The sequence below is a fragment of the Anneissia japonica genome, unplaced genomic scaffold (genome assembly GCF_011630105.1).
Source record: "Anneissia japonica isolate Jap-2015-1 unplaced genomic scaffold, ASM1163010v1 scaffold288108_len519018_cov203, whole genome shotgun sequence".
In the NCBI taxonomy this organism is placed as follows: domain Eukaryota; kingdom Metazoa; phylum Echinodermata; class Crinoidea; order Comatulida; family Comatulidae; genus Anneissia; species Anneissia japonica.
Genome location: NW_022728501.1, coordinates 335,150 through 353,816, shown reverse-complemented (window position 1 = coordinate 353,816; position 18,667 = coordinate 335,150). Strand labels below are relative to the sequence as shown.

The following is an 18,667-nucleotide window of genomic DNA, read 5'->3' as shown; positions in this document are numbered from 1 at the left end:
TAGGGGCTAGGCCTAGAGATTTCAAAAACTGCATTGGTAGCAAGCCAAATCTTTGACAGAAAAAGGCCATAACAGAAACTCAATTTTACATAAAAGATTTGTTTGTACTATATTTATTTTGATAGGCCTTGGTCTTTTAAAGCTGGGGCTAGACGTTTTGTAGGCGGCCGCTGGTGCAGTAGTAGGCCTAGGCCTGGCCTAGGTTAGGAGGTCTACTACTACAGTACTAGGCCTAGCCAGACTAGCTAGGCTAGGGTCTAGTAGTACAGTAGGCTAGGCCTAAAACATCTGCCAATTGAAGCCTAGGTTGTAACCTATTATTTGTCTAAGCTTCATAGTAAATTATTATTATCATATCTGAAACATTGTTTATTATCTAAAAAGAACCAAATTAAATATGTTCGCCTTAATTACCGATCGCATCGCCCGTGACTTCCGTCAACAAACACATGTGAGCGATTTTTTTTCTGCACACTGTTTACTTTGGCAAGCAATGCAAGGTTTAAAAAAATTAATGTTGGTGGCGCACTTCACATCTTGTGCTCAAGATGAAAAAAAAAACGATCGTTTTTCGTCGATTACAGGCATTTTTTAGTCGATTTTCATAATTAAAAAATAAATAAATAAATTTAATAAAATTTGTATTAGTTTTTGTAGATCAGTTTAGTCTAGTTTTAGTTAATACTAGGCTAATTAGAAGATATTTTGTATAGATATTTCAACTAGCAATCATTTTTTTTAATTTGCTGGTTTGTGAATTTTTACCTAGCAATTATGACAAACCTACTAGCAAATTGCTAGTTTGCTAGCGTGAATTTCGAGCCCTGGTCTTAGAAAAATCAGTTCTACAATATATCAAAAAATTTTTTTCCTCCGGAGCCTGACTTTAAATACGTATCTAATCAAATCTGGTATAATTTTCAGTTTTTTCAGTACCAAAGAACGTTCTTGCCCTGCAAAGAGCGTAAATTCTGAAGCAAGAACACCAATGCGTTAAAAAAAGAAAAGAAATGATGCGGAATTTTTAATGTAACAACCAAGTTATTTTCACAACTTTTTTGGAAAAGTGTGATTTTGTCAGTCACAGAGTGCAAAAGTATAACTATTATATTCTTGAAACTCAAAATGGTATAATCTCAAAATGGTCTTACTGGTACATTTTCTCAGTTGCGTTTCAATCAGGACTGCATGCCTTTGTGACTTATCTGCTCTGTATTTAGCTGTGTGGTCTACTGTACAAGGGGGTAATAGACACAGACATGGAATAATTACTTCTCCCATTATCAAAAAGATGTTGATAATTTCATACATTAAAAGCTGCTGATGAACCCTTCATAGCTATCAATACATTTATTATTAAGTTCTGTATCCTGATTACAGGTAGTGTACATGTGCAGTACCCGCCTCTTGTTTATTTAACTGAATAGTACTTTATTTATTTATATAAAATTGTACTCATTATCTTCATGTATATATTTGAATTGTTTTGCATAAATATATCCATTACCATTGTAAATGAAACGAAGTGAATTTATTTTCTTAATCAATTATAATTTATATGAACTGTATTTACAGCATGAGATTGAGACTGTTATTTTTCTTTTGTCCTTTGGAACAGCACCACCCAGCAAGTGAAAAGCACATCAAGACATTGTTTTCTATATGCTATCAAGGGTGTCTTTTTGACTGCCATGCACCAAAACACTAAAATTAATTAAAAATAAATATTGTCATGGCATTGTTTAATTATTTGAACACACTTTAATATTAAGTTTATAATTTTAAAGAAAATAAATTCCTATAAATATTGGCAACTTACTTAAACAATTTATTATATGTCCAGGACTTGGGTTGAGACCCATAGTTTGAATAACTGGGGCCTACTGTATACAGTTACAGTGGAATTACAGTAGAACCTCGTTTTTACGTACCCCAGTTATACGAACCCTCGGTTTTACGTACGCCTCGTATCGACGATGACATCATCAAAAACCCTGAAAATATTCAAAGCAAACGGCCCTTTTCAGAGCAACCATAAGTAAAAAGACTATAACAATAAACAAACCATAATGCAACGTATTTTCATTAAACAGCAACGTTGATTGAGTCTAATACCAGGTTGTTATAATCTAAAACCACGTGAACTGAGTGGGATGAACAACTACCGATGGTGCTCAAAATAATTGCTTTCCTCCTTAGCTTTGCATGGGAAAACTTGTCTGGTCTAATTTTCTACACGAAGCTGGGTAGGCATAGTTTCGTACATGAACTCTAATTGGTTGGCTTGCCCAGTGCACATGGGTTTACAACAGGCCCAGACAACACCACAGCTCTGTTGTTTAGAATAGGCATGAAGGGGAATTCCCAAGTTATACCTTTGTCGTATAGGTAATCTTACAATATTTTCATGTTCTTTAATTAAATAAAAGACATAAAGTGATGAATAATACACTAGACACATGGTTTTATTTGAACACTTTATTATGACATCGTAAAGTGATGAATAAAAACACTAAACACATTTTTATTCGTAGGCCTAGAGGCTAGGTCTAGCCTAGCTAGGTAACATCGTTTGTTCAAACATACGTATGTTGAGCTTTACGTACGTATTAGGTCAAAGGTTACCACAAATTTAACCCAACCTCTATTTTACAAATCCCCCGATTTACGTACGCCCTCCGGTCACGTACCGTACGTAAAATCGAGGTTCTACTGTAGATATCATAATTGTGTTTGGTTTCTGCTCATAATGGAGGTGCATATTACTAAACTGTTTAAAATTAAAATGTCTTGTTGATGTTACTTACATCAGAAAATTTAATACTGTTTGTAGGAGTGATGTTTTGCCCAACCTGACATGTTATTGTACTGAATACTCAGTATGTTTCCCAATTGCTTGTGAAAAAAATTCTTGCAAGTGATTTGTGTGAGAATCGAACCCACGACCTCCAGAGAACTACTGTAGCCTGATTTCATAACAATCAGATCACTGAGCTTGCGCTTGGTGGCTACTGTAGTGTTGAATCTCATCCCCAAATAGCCGCGTCAGGAAATGAGTGATATTTTTTCCTACAGTACCTGACGTATTATCTTACAGAGTTATATGTATGAAGCATTACCGGTATGTATTTTTATTATAAGAATCTCTCAATGAATGAACTTATGTTTTTTGTTAGGTTCTGGAAAAGTATGACAATCGACCAATGACCTTCAAGGAAATTCTGATTGACATTCAGAAGAACAATTACAAGGACATAAGGTGAGTTCTAAGAATATGGCCACAACCATCATTTAAATGAGGATATCGAACAGTGTGGATTAGATGCAGGATAGGACGGAATTAATACATACATGGATCGTCATATCTATAGGCACACTACATCAATCAGCATAGACATGCAAATTACACCATTGTTAAAATAGTATAAGATTTTAAATGTAAAACATCTTTACAGTATATTACAGATGTATTTGTCATTTTTTATAGTCGTTTAACTAGAGGTGATGAAATTTATATTTTGAACTACATAACAAGTTAACAAAATTTTCGGGGACCTATAAGCTTGATAGAACTTAATATCCAACATGAAACTTTTACCATTTGCTAATTAACTTCGGAGTCTTTTTAGGTTTTGTTGTACATTTTCCTTCATGGTAAGGCAACATTTTGAATTTGGGGTATTTTGTATACATACAGTATATTTAATGTATACTTGTGCATTAATTAAAACAAATTTGAGCATTCATTACAGTATTTAGTTTAGTAATATAGTTTAGTATATAGTTTTAAAAATAATTTCAAGATTTTAAAAGTAATTCGGACAGGTGTCACTTTTGAAGTTTAATCTAGTCCAGATAGGCCATAATTTTGTGTGCACATTTTCTCCTGTTTCACAAATCTTGAAACTTGATTTTCCTTCCGTGAATAACAAGGAATTTAGGAGTGTTTACTCAGTGCCAAGAAATTGTTGGATGTTTTTTTACTATAAACAATCCCATTTCAAGTTCATTAACCTTAAAAAAGGAGACTAAAAGCATGTTAATGACACAACATTTGCCAGAAAAAAAATGAAATGTGAGAAATAATTAGAAAATTTGCTTGTTTTATGTATGGTTGTTGAGCTTTGTATGTTTTCTTATGCTTCTGTACTGTACACTAAATGAATTGTGTTCTTGTGTTTTGTTGGGTTTTTTTTCAGTGTGTCTTGTTGAATTTATAATCAGAAGAGTAAAAATCAATTATTTTTTGTCAGTGATAAGGGGGTTTGTGTTTATGTAATTATGAAATTAAATAAAAAATATAATTACTTCATATATAACTCATGGGACAGTTAAGAGACAAGCATTTGCCTCTCATCTGTTTCCTAACCTTTGTTCCTGTTACTTTACATTGGTTGGTCGAATAAATGTTTTTGAATTGAACAAAACAATTTAGAGCAGAATAAGGCACTCTTAATAAATGTTCAAAATTGCATGAATGATTTTTGTTTCATTCCATACCTGCTTTGCCTTTGGATGTACCTTCACTGTATAGGAGGTAAGAGAGTGCAACTTTCATTTTATCCACTTTCAATTTTAATTTTTTATTTTGCTGCTTTTTAATTTGCTTACTTACTGTATGCTTGTTAATCCAGGAAATTTAACATTATTTCAATTCATCCACTTTTTTTTTTTTTTTTTTTACAAATAATGAATAGTCATTTAATAACTACAGTAATATCAACAAATTAACATATGCTACTGTATGTGGTATCTTGGAGTTAATTCACCATATTTATACATGTATATAGCTACTCATGCTTTATTCCAACTTTGTTTGACCCATGCTTTCTGACTGATATATAAATTATAACACATCAAGTTCAATCTGTCTTAATACTGTAATTTTTTGAGCAATTAAATGTAACTTTTGACCTTGATTTTAATCTAACCTACTGCAGTATTCTGAGCATCTGTTCTGGAAGGTTGATTAAATATTAAAAAATAAAAATACCTGAACTTGCAAGATGTTTTGTATTGGTTATTGGGTTCTTTGTAGTTTTATTATTTCTTGATGCTAATTACAAAACAATATACAATGTGTATGTCATTGTAAGTCATTTCTGATTAAAACATATTATTTACACACTTTATTCTTTATCATTAAGTTGATTTTAAAGCAATATATTACCTCATTTTGGTTTGTTAACTAATACTAAATAACTTTCCTTTATATATTATACTGGCCTCTGATTTAGTAGGTTTTCTGTATTTAATATAGTATGATTTGTATTACTAGAATTATTTTCTGATTGATTACTGTATGAATAAATTGTTAATAAGGAGGTAAGCTAGTGGTTAAGAAGTTGCTTACTGTACCCCCTAGTGTTTGGTTCCTGGCATAGGAGTATTTTTCACAACTACAGTATTATATATAAATATCCTAACTTGAATTATACTATTGTAGTCATACATTTTTTTACGATTTATGGTTGGTGAGTTAGCCAAGTTGGAATGTGGGACTGTCACCCGTATTCTTAAAACAAACTTTAGTCAAACTTTGGACTAGAACTTCATTTAGTGCTAGTTGCATCTTTAACTTCAATTTGTATTTACAAACAATGTAGTCGAAGTTTTAACTACGACTAAATCAAGTTCTAGTTTTAGTTCAACTGAAGACAACTGGCAAGCCACGACTATCAAACTAACCAATGAAAGGGGATATCTTTAATAGCAGACGAAATTTTAGAGAGCCGGTAACGCGGATGAATATTAAGCTGCCGTCTGTGGTTCAAAAACGTATTTCCTCATAATTCATAATAGACCATCATTCCCTTAATTAATTTTCTATAATAATAACTACTGTATATTAGTTGTTAACATATTACAATAGAGAATCAGAAACTGTTGCATGTGGATAGCAAAACATGTTAATTTCTCCTTCTGGAAGCTAAACTTGATGTCTCTTTTGTTTAACACACTGAAGATATATCAAACCTGCGTATACAATCGTTTTTATTCGTTTCACTTTATAGTGAGTTACAAAAAACACGTTTTTAGTGGGGTAAATATTTCAAGTCGGCGGTTTAGCCTGACCCTGGGCTGACTAAAAAAATCAGCCTGCAGAGGTATCATTTTAGTCGAGGTTCACGTCATTTAGTCGTAGTGCTAGTTGAAGTTCATTTCAAGAATACGAAATGACGTACTTTTAAAGATTTAGCTCGAACTACGACTAAAGTTCGTTTTAAGAATACCGGGGTTAGTCTTGGTATTTAAGATGCTCAACTTCCAACCATGGAGTTTCCAAGTCCCATGAATCCTAGGATTTGTTCATGCACATAAAGCCTGGCACACACTATGCCACACCAAAGGTCATTGGCAGGTGACGATTCACTCGAGCACTGACAGAGCTGAGATGGAATCGTCTGCTGATGCAGAGTACTATATGTCCGGCTTTACAAGAACTTCCCTCCTTACAGAAAGCCACCTTAATAATGAGATGTTTTATATTCTTAATTATCAATTATTGTTTTTTTATTCCTGATATAATTTTTACCACATCACATTGATAGTCATTTCAACATTTATCTCTTCTCTGCTACCCATCTCATACTACTCATATTAGCATTTTATGCACCAATATATTTTACTATATATGCACATATACAACTTGCTTGCATTTACTGTATTAAACATATTCTATTATACATTATGATAGAAACATACACCACACTTATATTACTGACATATTTATTGTGATTTGCCCATATAAATGAGATGATGTCATCACATTATTATGTGCATATCATAGATATTTGTCATTTTAAAACTATGGACAGCACTTTAAGGCATTGTATTAATACATCCTAATTAAGAGGGTGTGGGCATCAGTCTACAGGGAAGGTACAGTATATTTAAAATTTCGCTTTATTTTCTTTGGTTTTTGGTTGAATTTTCTAATTGTCTAACATAGTGTTATAATTCTAATGCATTAAACTTTTTTAATTTTTCAAAATCCTGGGGTGTGGAGAGTGAAGTAAGTGTCGCATAAAAAAAACTACAGTATCATTAATTCTTATGAAACATTTGTATTCAATTACTGTACATAATATATTACATACAAGATTATATTGTGTAGAGGTTCTCAGTGGCATATCTAGGGGGATGTGCGGGAGCGCATGCCCCTCCAAATATTACTCCACCCCCCCCCCCCCCCAAAAATCACGGTCAAGTAGTTAAAAATCACCTAAAATCACCTTATTTTGTGAATTAGCGCCCCTCACTTCACCTTCGTGCCCCCATCAAGCCCCCCTACCCTCTATTTCAAGACTTTTAGATACGCCACTGGAGGTTCTCCTCATGCCTAAGTTTGCAGTGGACCTGTTACTGTACTTGTTTTTATGTCAGTACAGTACATACTGTAGGCCTTTTAATAGCTAGAGTATGGTTTTTTAAGCTTCATAATATAATTAAGTTGTAGTATAATATAATATTTTTTTTTTAGGGGAACTGAGCCATTTGCTTGTCTGAATGCTATGTTGCATTTGGGGTGTCGTGGTAAAGAAAGTCCATTCTACAAAGTGTCAGGGCTTCATGGTATATATGGATTACGGGTAAGTAGCTGTTTTTGACAGTCATCATTATCCCCATCATTATTAAATCCAATTACATCAATTGTGTTGCTCAAATATGTTTGCAAAAAAATATCAAGAGCATCCCCAGGTTTTTTTAATTCCTTATCACCATTCCTATCAAGTGTGCCCTCAATATTAATTGTTAAAGACATTCTGTTGAAATGAATATTTGTTTTACCTACTGTATATACACTGCATGATTATTAATTTTTTTTTTTTTTTTGTAATTTGTAGTAATTCCTATATTTTATATGTATTTTTTTGAATTCAGAAAATGCTGCCCTCAGGTGTGGATGATTTACTGGAGACATTAAATGAGGAAACAGAACCAACGTACGATGGTACTGATGATCCTATTCGCCCTTTACCAATAAAGAAAAGACGTAAGTAAATGATTTGAATATGGAAGTGGTTTGGCGCAGCGTGAAAGGTTTGGTTTCCCAACCTCGAGGTCGGGGTTTCAATCCCTCGCTGTGCATTTTGCTTGTGTCCTTGAGCAAGGCACTTTATCTGCATTGCTTCTCTCCACCCAGGAGTATAAATGGGTACCTGGTGGGGTTGCTTGCTCCTGCACTGAATTCAGCAGCAACACTTAGCATGTGGATCCAATGAACAGGGACAGAAGCCCTTCGTATCTGCAAAGAAAGGCGCTATATAAATAAATATGATTAGATTAGATTAGATTAGAATATGTAATCAAATTTAATCTCCCTATTTAAAGATTTCCTGCCTCATTGTATCAACAAATATCATCCTCTTTTTTATACACATAACCCATGGGCTACACAGTATAATACTCCAAGTTATAGACACCATCCCTTTCCTTTGAGGTGCGATTCCTGTTTTTGTGCTATGTTATCGTCTAGCAGTTAACCCTGGAGTAAATCCGGTATGGATGAATGATGGAATGAGTCATGAGCTAAAAATAAAAATGAATATAAGACCTGTCGTAGAAAGTTCACTAAAAAGTCACTACAGTAAACAACACAACACATTTCCTGATAACCGAGTCCCCATGTGGGATAATACCTGTACAGTAAGGCAGTATAGGGCATAGACACATGCTCCCGCTGGGAACCTATTTTTTAAAAATACCATCACAGAAGTACACTACCAAATTTACAAAATTGGAAAGAAAATGAGGATAACAGCCATTCACTTATCATATCTTGATTGTTTATTCGGTTATTTTATTTAAAAAAATCAAATCTACATTATAAATAACAAACAAGTGTAACTCAGAAGTACAGTGAAAACCACAAAAAGGAATTCTTTACCTTTATTGTACTCTTTACTGTACATATACTGTAAAACTTTACAACCTTTTATTTTATATATATATAGCTGTGTACATTCTACCGGTAAGTGCCCACAGTTACATACCCTCATTAGGGAGATTCAAGAACCAGCAACCAGGTAGCCCAACTGCAAAGGCAGCTGTGAAGAGGTCTGGCAAAGAGCACAGCCATCGGCCATGGAAGAGCTCCATCAGAAGACCACATCGGCGCCCTCCTAACATAATACCAAGGATTATCCTGAAACCATTAAAGCCCCCACCTGGTTATCAGGATAAAGATAGTAAGTGTGATGAAATGACAGTTATGAGAACTGATGGTGAGAGTGATGTTTGGTCGGCAACAATGTGGTGACGTTGCATTAGGAAGCGTGTGTTACCATTTAAAAAACATTCTAATCCCAAATGTGCACTAATGCAAGGAGTTGCACTCTATCCTCTGTCCTTTATGTAGATCTTCAGTGTGTTGTAAATGTATTTTTTGTGTTACGTTGCACAGGGTTTGTAACAATTTCTGACTGAGTTATAAAGGACCTAGGTGATGATGAGCAGATATTTTTATGGGCCCATTGTCAAATTATTCTGTAGTGTTATCCAAAAATGACAATACATAGTCTCCTAATAATCATACCCTTCTAATTAGATACCCCCTCCTATTAAAGACCACCTGCCTCCAATTAAAAGCACTTTCTGTGGTCCCATATGAACGAATGTCTTTTATCTTTATTATTTTAATTAGAGACCAAAGCTGCTAAAGACCATGGAAACCCTAGTGCCAAAAGTGGTCTTTAGGGGGAGACCCGTATATGTATGATAGTGACACTTATGTGTCCCAATTTTTAAGTGCAATCTTAATGAATGAATAAATTAGAGTCAAATGATGTCACTGTTACCCACATCAGGTGCAGTAGGAGCATCAGAAGTCAGGACAAGTCAGAGGTTGTCCAAAAGGAAAGACCTTGATGGTGTGGTGAAGTCCTTTCCTGATGGCACGCTGACAAGCAGTCCTCCTCGCTGGCAGACAGTCCAGGAAATCCTAGCCTCTGTTCCAGGATACTCTGGGAAGGTTGGTAGCAGTTCCAGTGACTTAAGCTCAGTCTACACTATCACATTTGAGGCATGTTGTGGCAAAATGGCTAAGTTGTAGCAAAAATTGAAATTCAAGTTATTGGTATTTTCAGATACCTGAGTATGTTATCTTTAAAATGGGAGGTCATTCATTCAAATTGGACATTTCAAGCCTAAGTTATTGGAAAGTGAAAGTACAGTACTCTCAGACTCAAGATAAACATGATTTTGAGTAATTGCCTTTCAAAGTTATTGTACATACATTGTTTAATAGAATGAACTATAAAAAATAACGTTAAATAAACAATTTGTTAACCACTTCCAGAACTAATACTTTGGGACATGATTAATAAGACATTAAACTGTTGATCTATAGTGAAAAAAAAATTTGGATTTTTAGGCAATTTTTTGAGCTCCCATATTTTATAGCTTATTTACTCAAAACTGGATTGTGCGACAACTTAACCATTTCGCCACAACATGCCTCATTTTATGGGACAAATTTGTGTGATGTGCCCATATATGGGCATAATGATGTCATAGTACCCCAAATTAATGGGCACAACACATATTTTGATAGTGTAGACAGAACGTAAGTAAAGTGAATTGTATTTCAAATAACTAGCAGTTGCTGAATGGGTCACCATCATATTTTGTATTCAGTTCAGTTAATTTCACATCATCAATGTTTTAGAAAAACAGATAAAATTCGCACAAGGCAGGACAAACAAATAACAACAAAAGATGATGTTAGGCCATGAAATTTTTCTTTAAAGAGTAAAACTTATTTCCAATGGGGTCCTACATAAAACAAATTATAAACAGGAAAGTACAATGATTATATATGGTAAAACTTTAAATATGTATTATATAATCATCATTCTTTATTCACAATAGAAAAATGTAACATAAAACCCAGGTCATGACTTTATCAGGTACATGCAGGGTATGAACAACAAAAAAAAGATAAAACATGGGTTTTTTGGTTTTTTTTTTTTAAAGAGAACAATTTTTTTTTTTTTTTTATCAATTACAAGGCAAGGTGAGCTTGCTAATTTGTTTTTTTTTTTAGACATTTTACATCATTTACTTTTACTTCACTTCATGCATTTAACTTAATGTTAATTAATATCCACCCACTTATTATATTTTTGGAATAATGAAATGTAATTTTTTTATACTTTTTTCTTTCTTTCACAGTCTCGTAAAAAGATGAACAAGAGGGCCGGTGGTAAGCATAATCTAGAAGCAGTAGTGCATTTGAATGTGTAGTGTTTTCATGATATATTATGTATATTACTATATCTGACATGTTTAAAAAATTGTTTAAAATGCTACTGACATTTGGATTTACTAGAGCCATTGTGCTTTAAACGTATTGAAACATATTGCTAATGTTATAAAAAAAAAATGTATCAAGATTGTAGAACGTTACTAAATTCTAAGTTGAACTGAAAACAAGAAAATTTGATGCTTCTATTTTTTGTATCTTGGTTTCCTCTATCACACCTAAACTAAAGCTCTGTCCACAATATCAAATATTCTTTGACAAAAACTGTAGTATGCCCATATATAGTCATGATGTGCCCATATATAGTCATGATGTGCCCATATATAGTCATAATGTGCCCATATATAGTCATGATGTGCCCATATAGTCATAATGTGCCCATATATAGTCATGATGTGCACATATATAGTCATGATGTGCCCATATATAGTCATGATGTGCCCATATATAGTCATGATGTGCCCATATATAGTCATGATGTGCTTATATATAGTCATGATGTGCCCATATATAGTCATGATGTGCTTATATATAGTCATGATGTGCCCATATATAGTCATTATGTGGGCATATATAGTCATGATGTGCCCATATATAGTCATGATGTGCCCATATATAGTCATGATGTGCCTATATATGGTCATGATGTAATGTCATGACCATACTTAAGCATGTCACATGCTTGTTTTTTTTCCAAATTTTTAGGCATGTTTTCAAAGATAGGGTTAACACATAAGCACCCCTGCCGTGTTGTGAATTGACCAATGCTTACTTGTGTTTCTCTGTTTTTTAGGCTGCATTGATCTTGAAACACCAGACTCCATTCTAGCAAATACAAATTTAAGGGTGAGTTTATTAAAATTCACATCTTTTCGTCAGTTCTTGATGGATCCCATAAAACCAGGAATGTTTCCTAACACCCATCAACAGTTTTTAGGAGATTATAAATTTTAGTGATGTATGCTAGCAACCATAAACAGTTTCTAGGATACCATGAATCTGGTGATGTATCCTAGCAACCATCATTAGTTTCTAATGTGACCATGTGAAACTGATGATGTATTTTAACAACCATCTACAGTTTCCATATGAAACTGATGATGTTCTTAAAAACCATAAACAGTTTCTATGGTCACCAGCAGTCTATTTCATGAATACTTAGCTGAATAAACCGACTAATTGCCATTGTCCCCAAAACGGAACACCCCTTGGTGTTCCATTTCGGGAACAATGGCAATTAGTCGGCATATCCAGGTAAGTATCTCACTCATAGATTGATTTGTGTAGTTTCCAGCAGGGTTTGTACGCGTCCTTAAATTCCTTGGATGTCCTGGAAAAACAAATGAGCATTTTCCAGTACTGGAAAGTCCTGGAAATTTAAGATTGTCCTTAAATGTCCTGGAAATTTGATCATTTACCATTAATTGCAGTACTACAAGTTGCCTAGTAACAGTAAATTGAATGAGAACTGTTCCCACTAGTAGGTTCCCACAATACTCTTGAGAGAATTAGGTCAAGTCTTTGTACGCCACCAATTCAGGAATGTTAAAGACAGAAAAAATGTCATTGCTGAAAATGGCCGACTGGCTGGTTCAGACAAACTTGTGCGATTCAGTGAATGGAGTTGTTTGGCTATGTTTTAGTAAAGGCGGTGTTTTTTTTAAAAATCTTGTATATTAATTATGTTTGCATTTCATTTTAATTCAGACATTGATAATCATAATCGTTAACTTTCTTGACATCTGCTATGGTGTTATTTGCTTTCTGTCGTGTGTTATAAACAGTACTGAAATACTAAACTTTTAATCAGTTGAACAGGTCTTGTCGCACGTGCTCAGCCCCGTGAATTCACTTTAGGTAATTCATCACTCTCCAGACGTGCACACTTGTTTAGCATGAATGGCCACTTTTTGGCCCTATCCAGCGCAAGGCAGTTAATTAAACAATTAAAGTAACCATGGGAATGTGTACTTCTGCAGTTATTTTCTTAGTGAATGGTGTTTAAATGGCATTTACTGTTAGAAGTTCTTGAATTTAGGGCAAGATATTTCGTTAATTATGTTTCTGAAGTTTACAAAATCATTGAAAAACAATGCTGGTCGGCAGCAGATCAGTGCCGGTAGGATGGTGCGATACGATAATATTTTGCTGTAGAGTAGATTATAAAAGTTGTAGGCCTACAACTAAGGTCTAATAATAATAGACCTAAATATTAATAATAATGTTATGCCCAATAGTAACGAATAATAAAATAATACAGTATAGTATAATGATGTGTTGAGAATAGAGCATAACCATTAAATTAATTAATAATATAGTACATCATTCGTTTATACAACATTTATAAACACCTAAATATATATGAAATGAGATGCATTAACGTCTCCGCAACATACACCCATCAAGGCTATTTTGTTTTAATGTATATACATCAACTTCGCCACAGCTGTTCGCTGAACAACCATCCTAGACAGGCGGTAACCCACCCCGCGGCGCCACAAAAGAACCGAGTTATTCGGGCCCGCCGGTACCACAAAAGACACGTTTAAGCAAAGATAAGACCATTGTTGTACGCGCACATTTATGTTGCCGAGGGGAGAATTCTACTTCACTGTAGGCGATCACCCCTGCCTTACTTTACCTGTACATCCCCATACTCGTGTGAGTTCCTTTGCTTACAATCAGATTTTACACGTGTGAGAAAAACCTAATTTCCCACGAGCGTGAGTAAAAGAGACAGGTCTATCGCCTCCGAATTAGAGTTTCATAAAACTTAATATACACTCAACTAACATGCATTTAAAAGTAGTACAGCATATATGTTTTATAATCAGTCGAAAAATCGCCGATATTTTACTAGCTATATATTGTGTCCTTGAAAGTTGGAAAATTTGACCTTGAATATCCTGGAATTGTCCTGGAAATTTGTTTGTTTAAAAATGTACGAACCCTGTTCCCAGGGTATCATTGACAGTTAACAGTATTTCTGATGTTTAGATTTTGGTTGACAAGTATTTAGATATTGGTAATTGTTTGTTATTTGCCTTTTAGCCATGCATCACTTTAATCAATCATTGAATCATTTTGAAAGTGTTATGGTTAACCCTGAAGTGACATGTTGTAGTAGCTTGTTCTTGTCTTTCATTACTCTGTTAAAAAAAAAAGAAATTCTTTGTGGAGAAAACATTCTTTTCATTTTTTAAAGATATTTTGAAGACAGTTTAATTTTATATAATCAGTTTATTAACTATTTACTATTTTATTTCTAGGCCCTCATTAACAAGCATACCTTTGCCAGCTTGCCACCTCATTATCAGCACAAGTTAATATCACTTCTTCCTGAACCCGATAGGTACAGAGGCTCAGATAATGTGTTAAGGTATTCTTTAAAGCAGTATTTATATATTTAGTGCCCATAAATGTATCCCCTTAATAGGTGTGTCCCAAAGGATGTTCTACTGTAACTACATAATTTGAGGATTTTTATAGTTCAAAGTCTGTAAATCATTGAAAGCAGCAATAAATATTAAATGGCATTATATGTGTTATTGTGTGAGAAAAATATTTTTTGTTCTAATTGTCAAAATCTAAAAACTTTTATTGTTTTTACTATATGATTAATATTATAATATTGCAACTAATTTACTATTACTATTATAACATTGTTATTAGTATTATTATAATTATTATATCCAAAACTCATAAATCCTTTACTGAATCTAATCTCTTATTTTGGAAGGATATCATCATCAGCAATGAGTAATGAATTCTTTGCAAGGGCCTGCACCAGTTGGCGTGAGAGCTTATCAGAGGGCGAGTTCACACCAGAGGCACAGTTAAAAATTAAACAGGAATTGGAAAAGGAAAAGGTTAAGCTAGATCCATGGAAGGTAACATTTTCCCCATAATCTATTGTACTATTAATAGATTTTACTTGTTTTTGTCCCACAGTTCATTGCATTAAAATAAATTATATTGGGTTTGCCCTCAATTCATGCCCTAAACTATTTCTAGGGATTTTTTACTTTCTCTTTGGAAAACAAGATTTGGGTCATTTGGGCCTGGTCAAAACAAATTTTTGCTTTTTGTCTTTTAATGAGTTTGTTCACATTTTGTATGTACAACTTATATTTAATTAAGTTTATATTTTTAATTGACTTATTTTATATTGATGCATTCATTATTTATATACTTATTTTTTCATATATGGTTAAGTATTCCTAATTGATATTTTGTTATGAAAATAATACACTAATCCCTTATTCAAAAATGTTCTCTATTTCTTTTTTTTTAAAGTTAAAACATTTTGAACCTGTCTGGGGTCAAAGTACCATACCGAAAAACCCAGATACAAACTATTCTGTGGAACCTGCAACTACTACAACTACAAAAGTATCACCAGTGAAAGTTATTGAAAAACAGACAACTGTCCCCAGTAGTGGAAAACCAGCAATGGCAGCTCTGGCAAGTCTCCGGAGTCCTGTTGTAACACGTTCAGTCACTGCAACGTACAGACCTACTAATGCATCGCAAATAAAAATTGAGACATCTAATAAATATACAGAAAATATGATACACAAAGTAAAAAGCGATATTAAAACTGTTCCGAGTGTGAATGTGCCGATTGTTATGTCCAACACGGAGACAACCAAAGTTGAAGCTGATCTAGAGGTTGCAAATATTATCCCCGAGCCAGGCACTCCTTCCTCATCTCCATCTCCTTCACCCTCACCAGCTAACACCTCACAGTTCACATGTAGTAGTCTCCTATCCAGTATGGCAGCTGAAAGTCAGAGAAATAAACATTCTGCAGGTGAGACTAGTACCACCGCATCTTGTAAATCTGTATCTAAATTAGCTGAAATGCTTAAAAAACCTTCGCAAGTTGTGTCATCGGACAAATCTAATAAACGTCCTGCCACAGAGAATCAAGGAGCACCGGAGAAACGTATACGAAAAAATGAAAGTGAAGTAAAGCATCAGCCACGAATTATACTGAAGTTTACCAAAGGAAAATCATCACCACATGTTCGTATGCAAACAGAATTAAAACCAGTGAAAACCACTGTACAAGTGAAACACCAGTTGCCAAGGGTGAAAGGCCAAACAAAGACTCTAGCTCAAATTAAAGCTCAAAACCAAACCAAAGCAAAATTCCAAGCACGTAGGCCCGGTACTAATAAAATGAAGACCCCTTACTACATGAACTCATTCGTCCCTACAAACGCAACTGCTGTCGTGTCGCAGACACATTCTCAAGGTTCGACTCACAGTGTACCGCAAACCTCAATTACTCTTACTGCCCCCTTACAATCAGTTTCCCAGTTTATTGTTCGTCCTGTGAGTGTTGTCCTCATGGGTAAACCGCAGATGCAGTTGATATCCACACAAGCACAAAGTCTGTCTGAAAATGTGAATCCATCTGGCACCATGCCAAGTAGTATCATGACCCCAGGCAAACAGGTCATTATCCTGCAGACTACTACGCCTTCTGTAACTGTACCAAATACTCAGTCTGTTGTAACAAGCAGCACACCCCTATCACCAAATGGAAGAGTCCATGTTGTTGAAAGCGAAAAATCAGTTGAGAATAAAGAACCAAACACTGCACCTAATACACAATTAATAAATACACCGATTAAACCAAGTCAGGACAGGACAATAAACGGGACGGCACTCTCGCTTTGTGTGACACAGCCATCTCAAAATGTTGTCTTAGAAAATCACAATCCAAATTCACTTCTTCCAGCTGGACTTGTTAGTGGAAACAAAGGAACAGTCTCACCATTCAAAGCAGACAACTTAAATGCAACGACAAAATGTACGTGTCGGGTTAAAGCAATGATTCTATGCCAGGGCTGTGGGGCCTTCTGTCATGACGATTGTATAGGACCGACAAAGCTCTGTGTTACTTGTCTTATACGATGATACTGAAAAAATATTATGAAAAACAGTAAAATATTTCTGCTTATATAGGTAATAGACATTGTATTTTATGTGTAAGGTGTGGACAGAGATAGTGTTGTTAGTGTTAAGTACTTATCTTACCATTTTATGACCTGGCTATGATATTCAAATAATAGTACCAGTGGTTGTGAAGGGTTAAAATGGGTCAAAATTAAACTGAAGCTAAAATGTGCTAAAAGTTAAGCCCTGCATGCATAATTTATGTAACAGTGAATACAGTAAAATGGTGAGACACTGCAATATCTGCCATCTGCAGTCTTACCTAACTGTATTAATTTCAGCTGTTGTAGTTTTTTTATTTGCATCCCTTACAAAATATATGTTTCTTGTCTGCTGCATTTAATTGGTTGGTAAGTCTGGGTTAAGTGTTTTGGTAGTTGTGATGGTTAAAAGGTAAAATGGAGTGGGAAAAAATGGTTTAAAAAAAAGTAATTATGAGGCCTAGAGAATGGACTCCTTTCTAAAAATTGTATGGAAGGCTAGTATTCTTAAAGAACTTGCATTAATTGTTAGAGTTATTTATTTATCAGTTCTTGTTTACAGTATGGATGTTTAGGTTTACACCTCCCTGCCTTTAGAGAGTGTAATTTGCATATGTTTTTTTTTTGTTTTTTTGACAAATTGTAAATACATGAACTATGACAAAGAGCCACATCAAAAATAATATACCTTATTACTGTACTAAGTTTAATCAATATTGGTACACTTTATTTATTTATTTTTTTGGAATGTTCATATTGCTCCCATATAGATATTAGCAAAAGCTGACCCAATAGTATTTTTTATTTGTGTGTTACATGATTTTTGTTTTGCTTTGTAAAAATAAATTTGATATAAACATCCTAGTATTTATTAGTCCTTCAATTTAATTTTATTGCTGTATACTTCCTTTATATAAAAAACCATGTTATGTTTACATATAGTATTACCTTTTATTTGTGACCCATGCTCTAATAGTAACCCACCTTAATATTTAACTAGTATTAATCCAGTGGTGTTAATATTAGAAGGGGGAGGGGGTTCTGAAAAAAAATCAGAGACATCGGCAGTATATTATTATATTCCAACAATATTGAGTAGTTGGATACGTAGCCTTTCTGCCATGAACCGATAGGCGTGAAGAATGCACTTTCATACATAAGACGTCGAACCAAAAACTGTTTTAAATTTTATTTAATCCAAGGCTAGTTGGGCTAAGCCTAGTTTGTCCGATCTGCCAACCTATGCGTAGGTAGGTTAGCATGCCTTTTGTAAGCCAGGACCCAGTAGTATTTTGTTACGTTTCTTCAGAGAGGGGATCGTCCAAAGCCACAGATGTAGCAGATGCTATGATGGTTGAAAGATGTAAAGCTGAGGATAACCTGTGGCCAACGCAATTCCATGGAAAATGTACTCGTCTAGTGCTCACAAGGACCCGAGTACAACGCAGTGGGT

The 18,667-nt window shown here is 34.3% G+C and overlaps 1 protein-coding gene across 1 annotated transcript; it reads left to right on the top strand.

Moving 5' to 3' along the window:
- The first annotated feature begins 3,162 nt into the window (after nt 1-3,162).
- On the top strand, nt 3,163-18,081 carry LOC117114181 (putative Polycomb group protein ASXL2). The gene is made up of 10 exons (XM_033257757.1): nt 3,163-3,259; nt 7,484-7,592; nt 7,885-7,996; nt 8,958-9,191; nt 9,810-9,973; nt 11,176-11,206; nt 12,060-12,112; nt 14,536-14,645; nt 15,006-15,156; nt 15,563-18,081. Exons 1-10 carry the CDS (start codon nt 3,204-3,206, stop codon nt 17,192-17,194), a joined length of 2,652 nt encoding a protein of 883 aa, XP_033113648.1. The 5' UTR covers nt 3,163-3,203; the 3' UTR covers nt 17,195-18,081.
- The last annotated feature ends 586 nt before the right edge of the window (nt 18,082-18,667 follow it).

Coding starts and splice junctions, on each gene's coding strand:
- LOC117114181 (XM_033257757.1), top strand. CDS start 3,204: ATGACCTTCAAGGAAATTCTGATTGACATTCAGAAGAACAATTACAAG. Junction 9,974..11,175: donor TTCCAGGATACTCTGGGAAG/GTTGGTAGCAGT, acceptor TTTCTTTCACAG/TCTCGTAAAAAGATGAACAA. Junction 11,207..12,059: donor GATGAACAAGAGGGCCGGTG/GTAAGCATAATC, acceptor TCTGTTTTTTAG/GCTGCATTGATCTTGAAACA.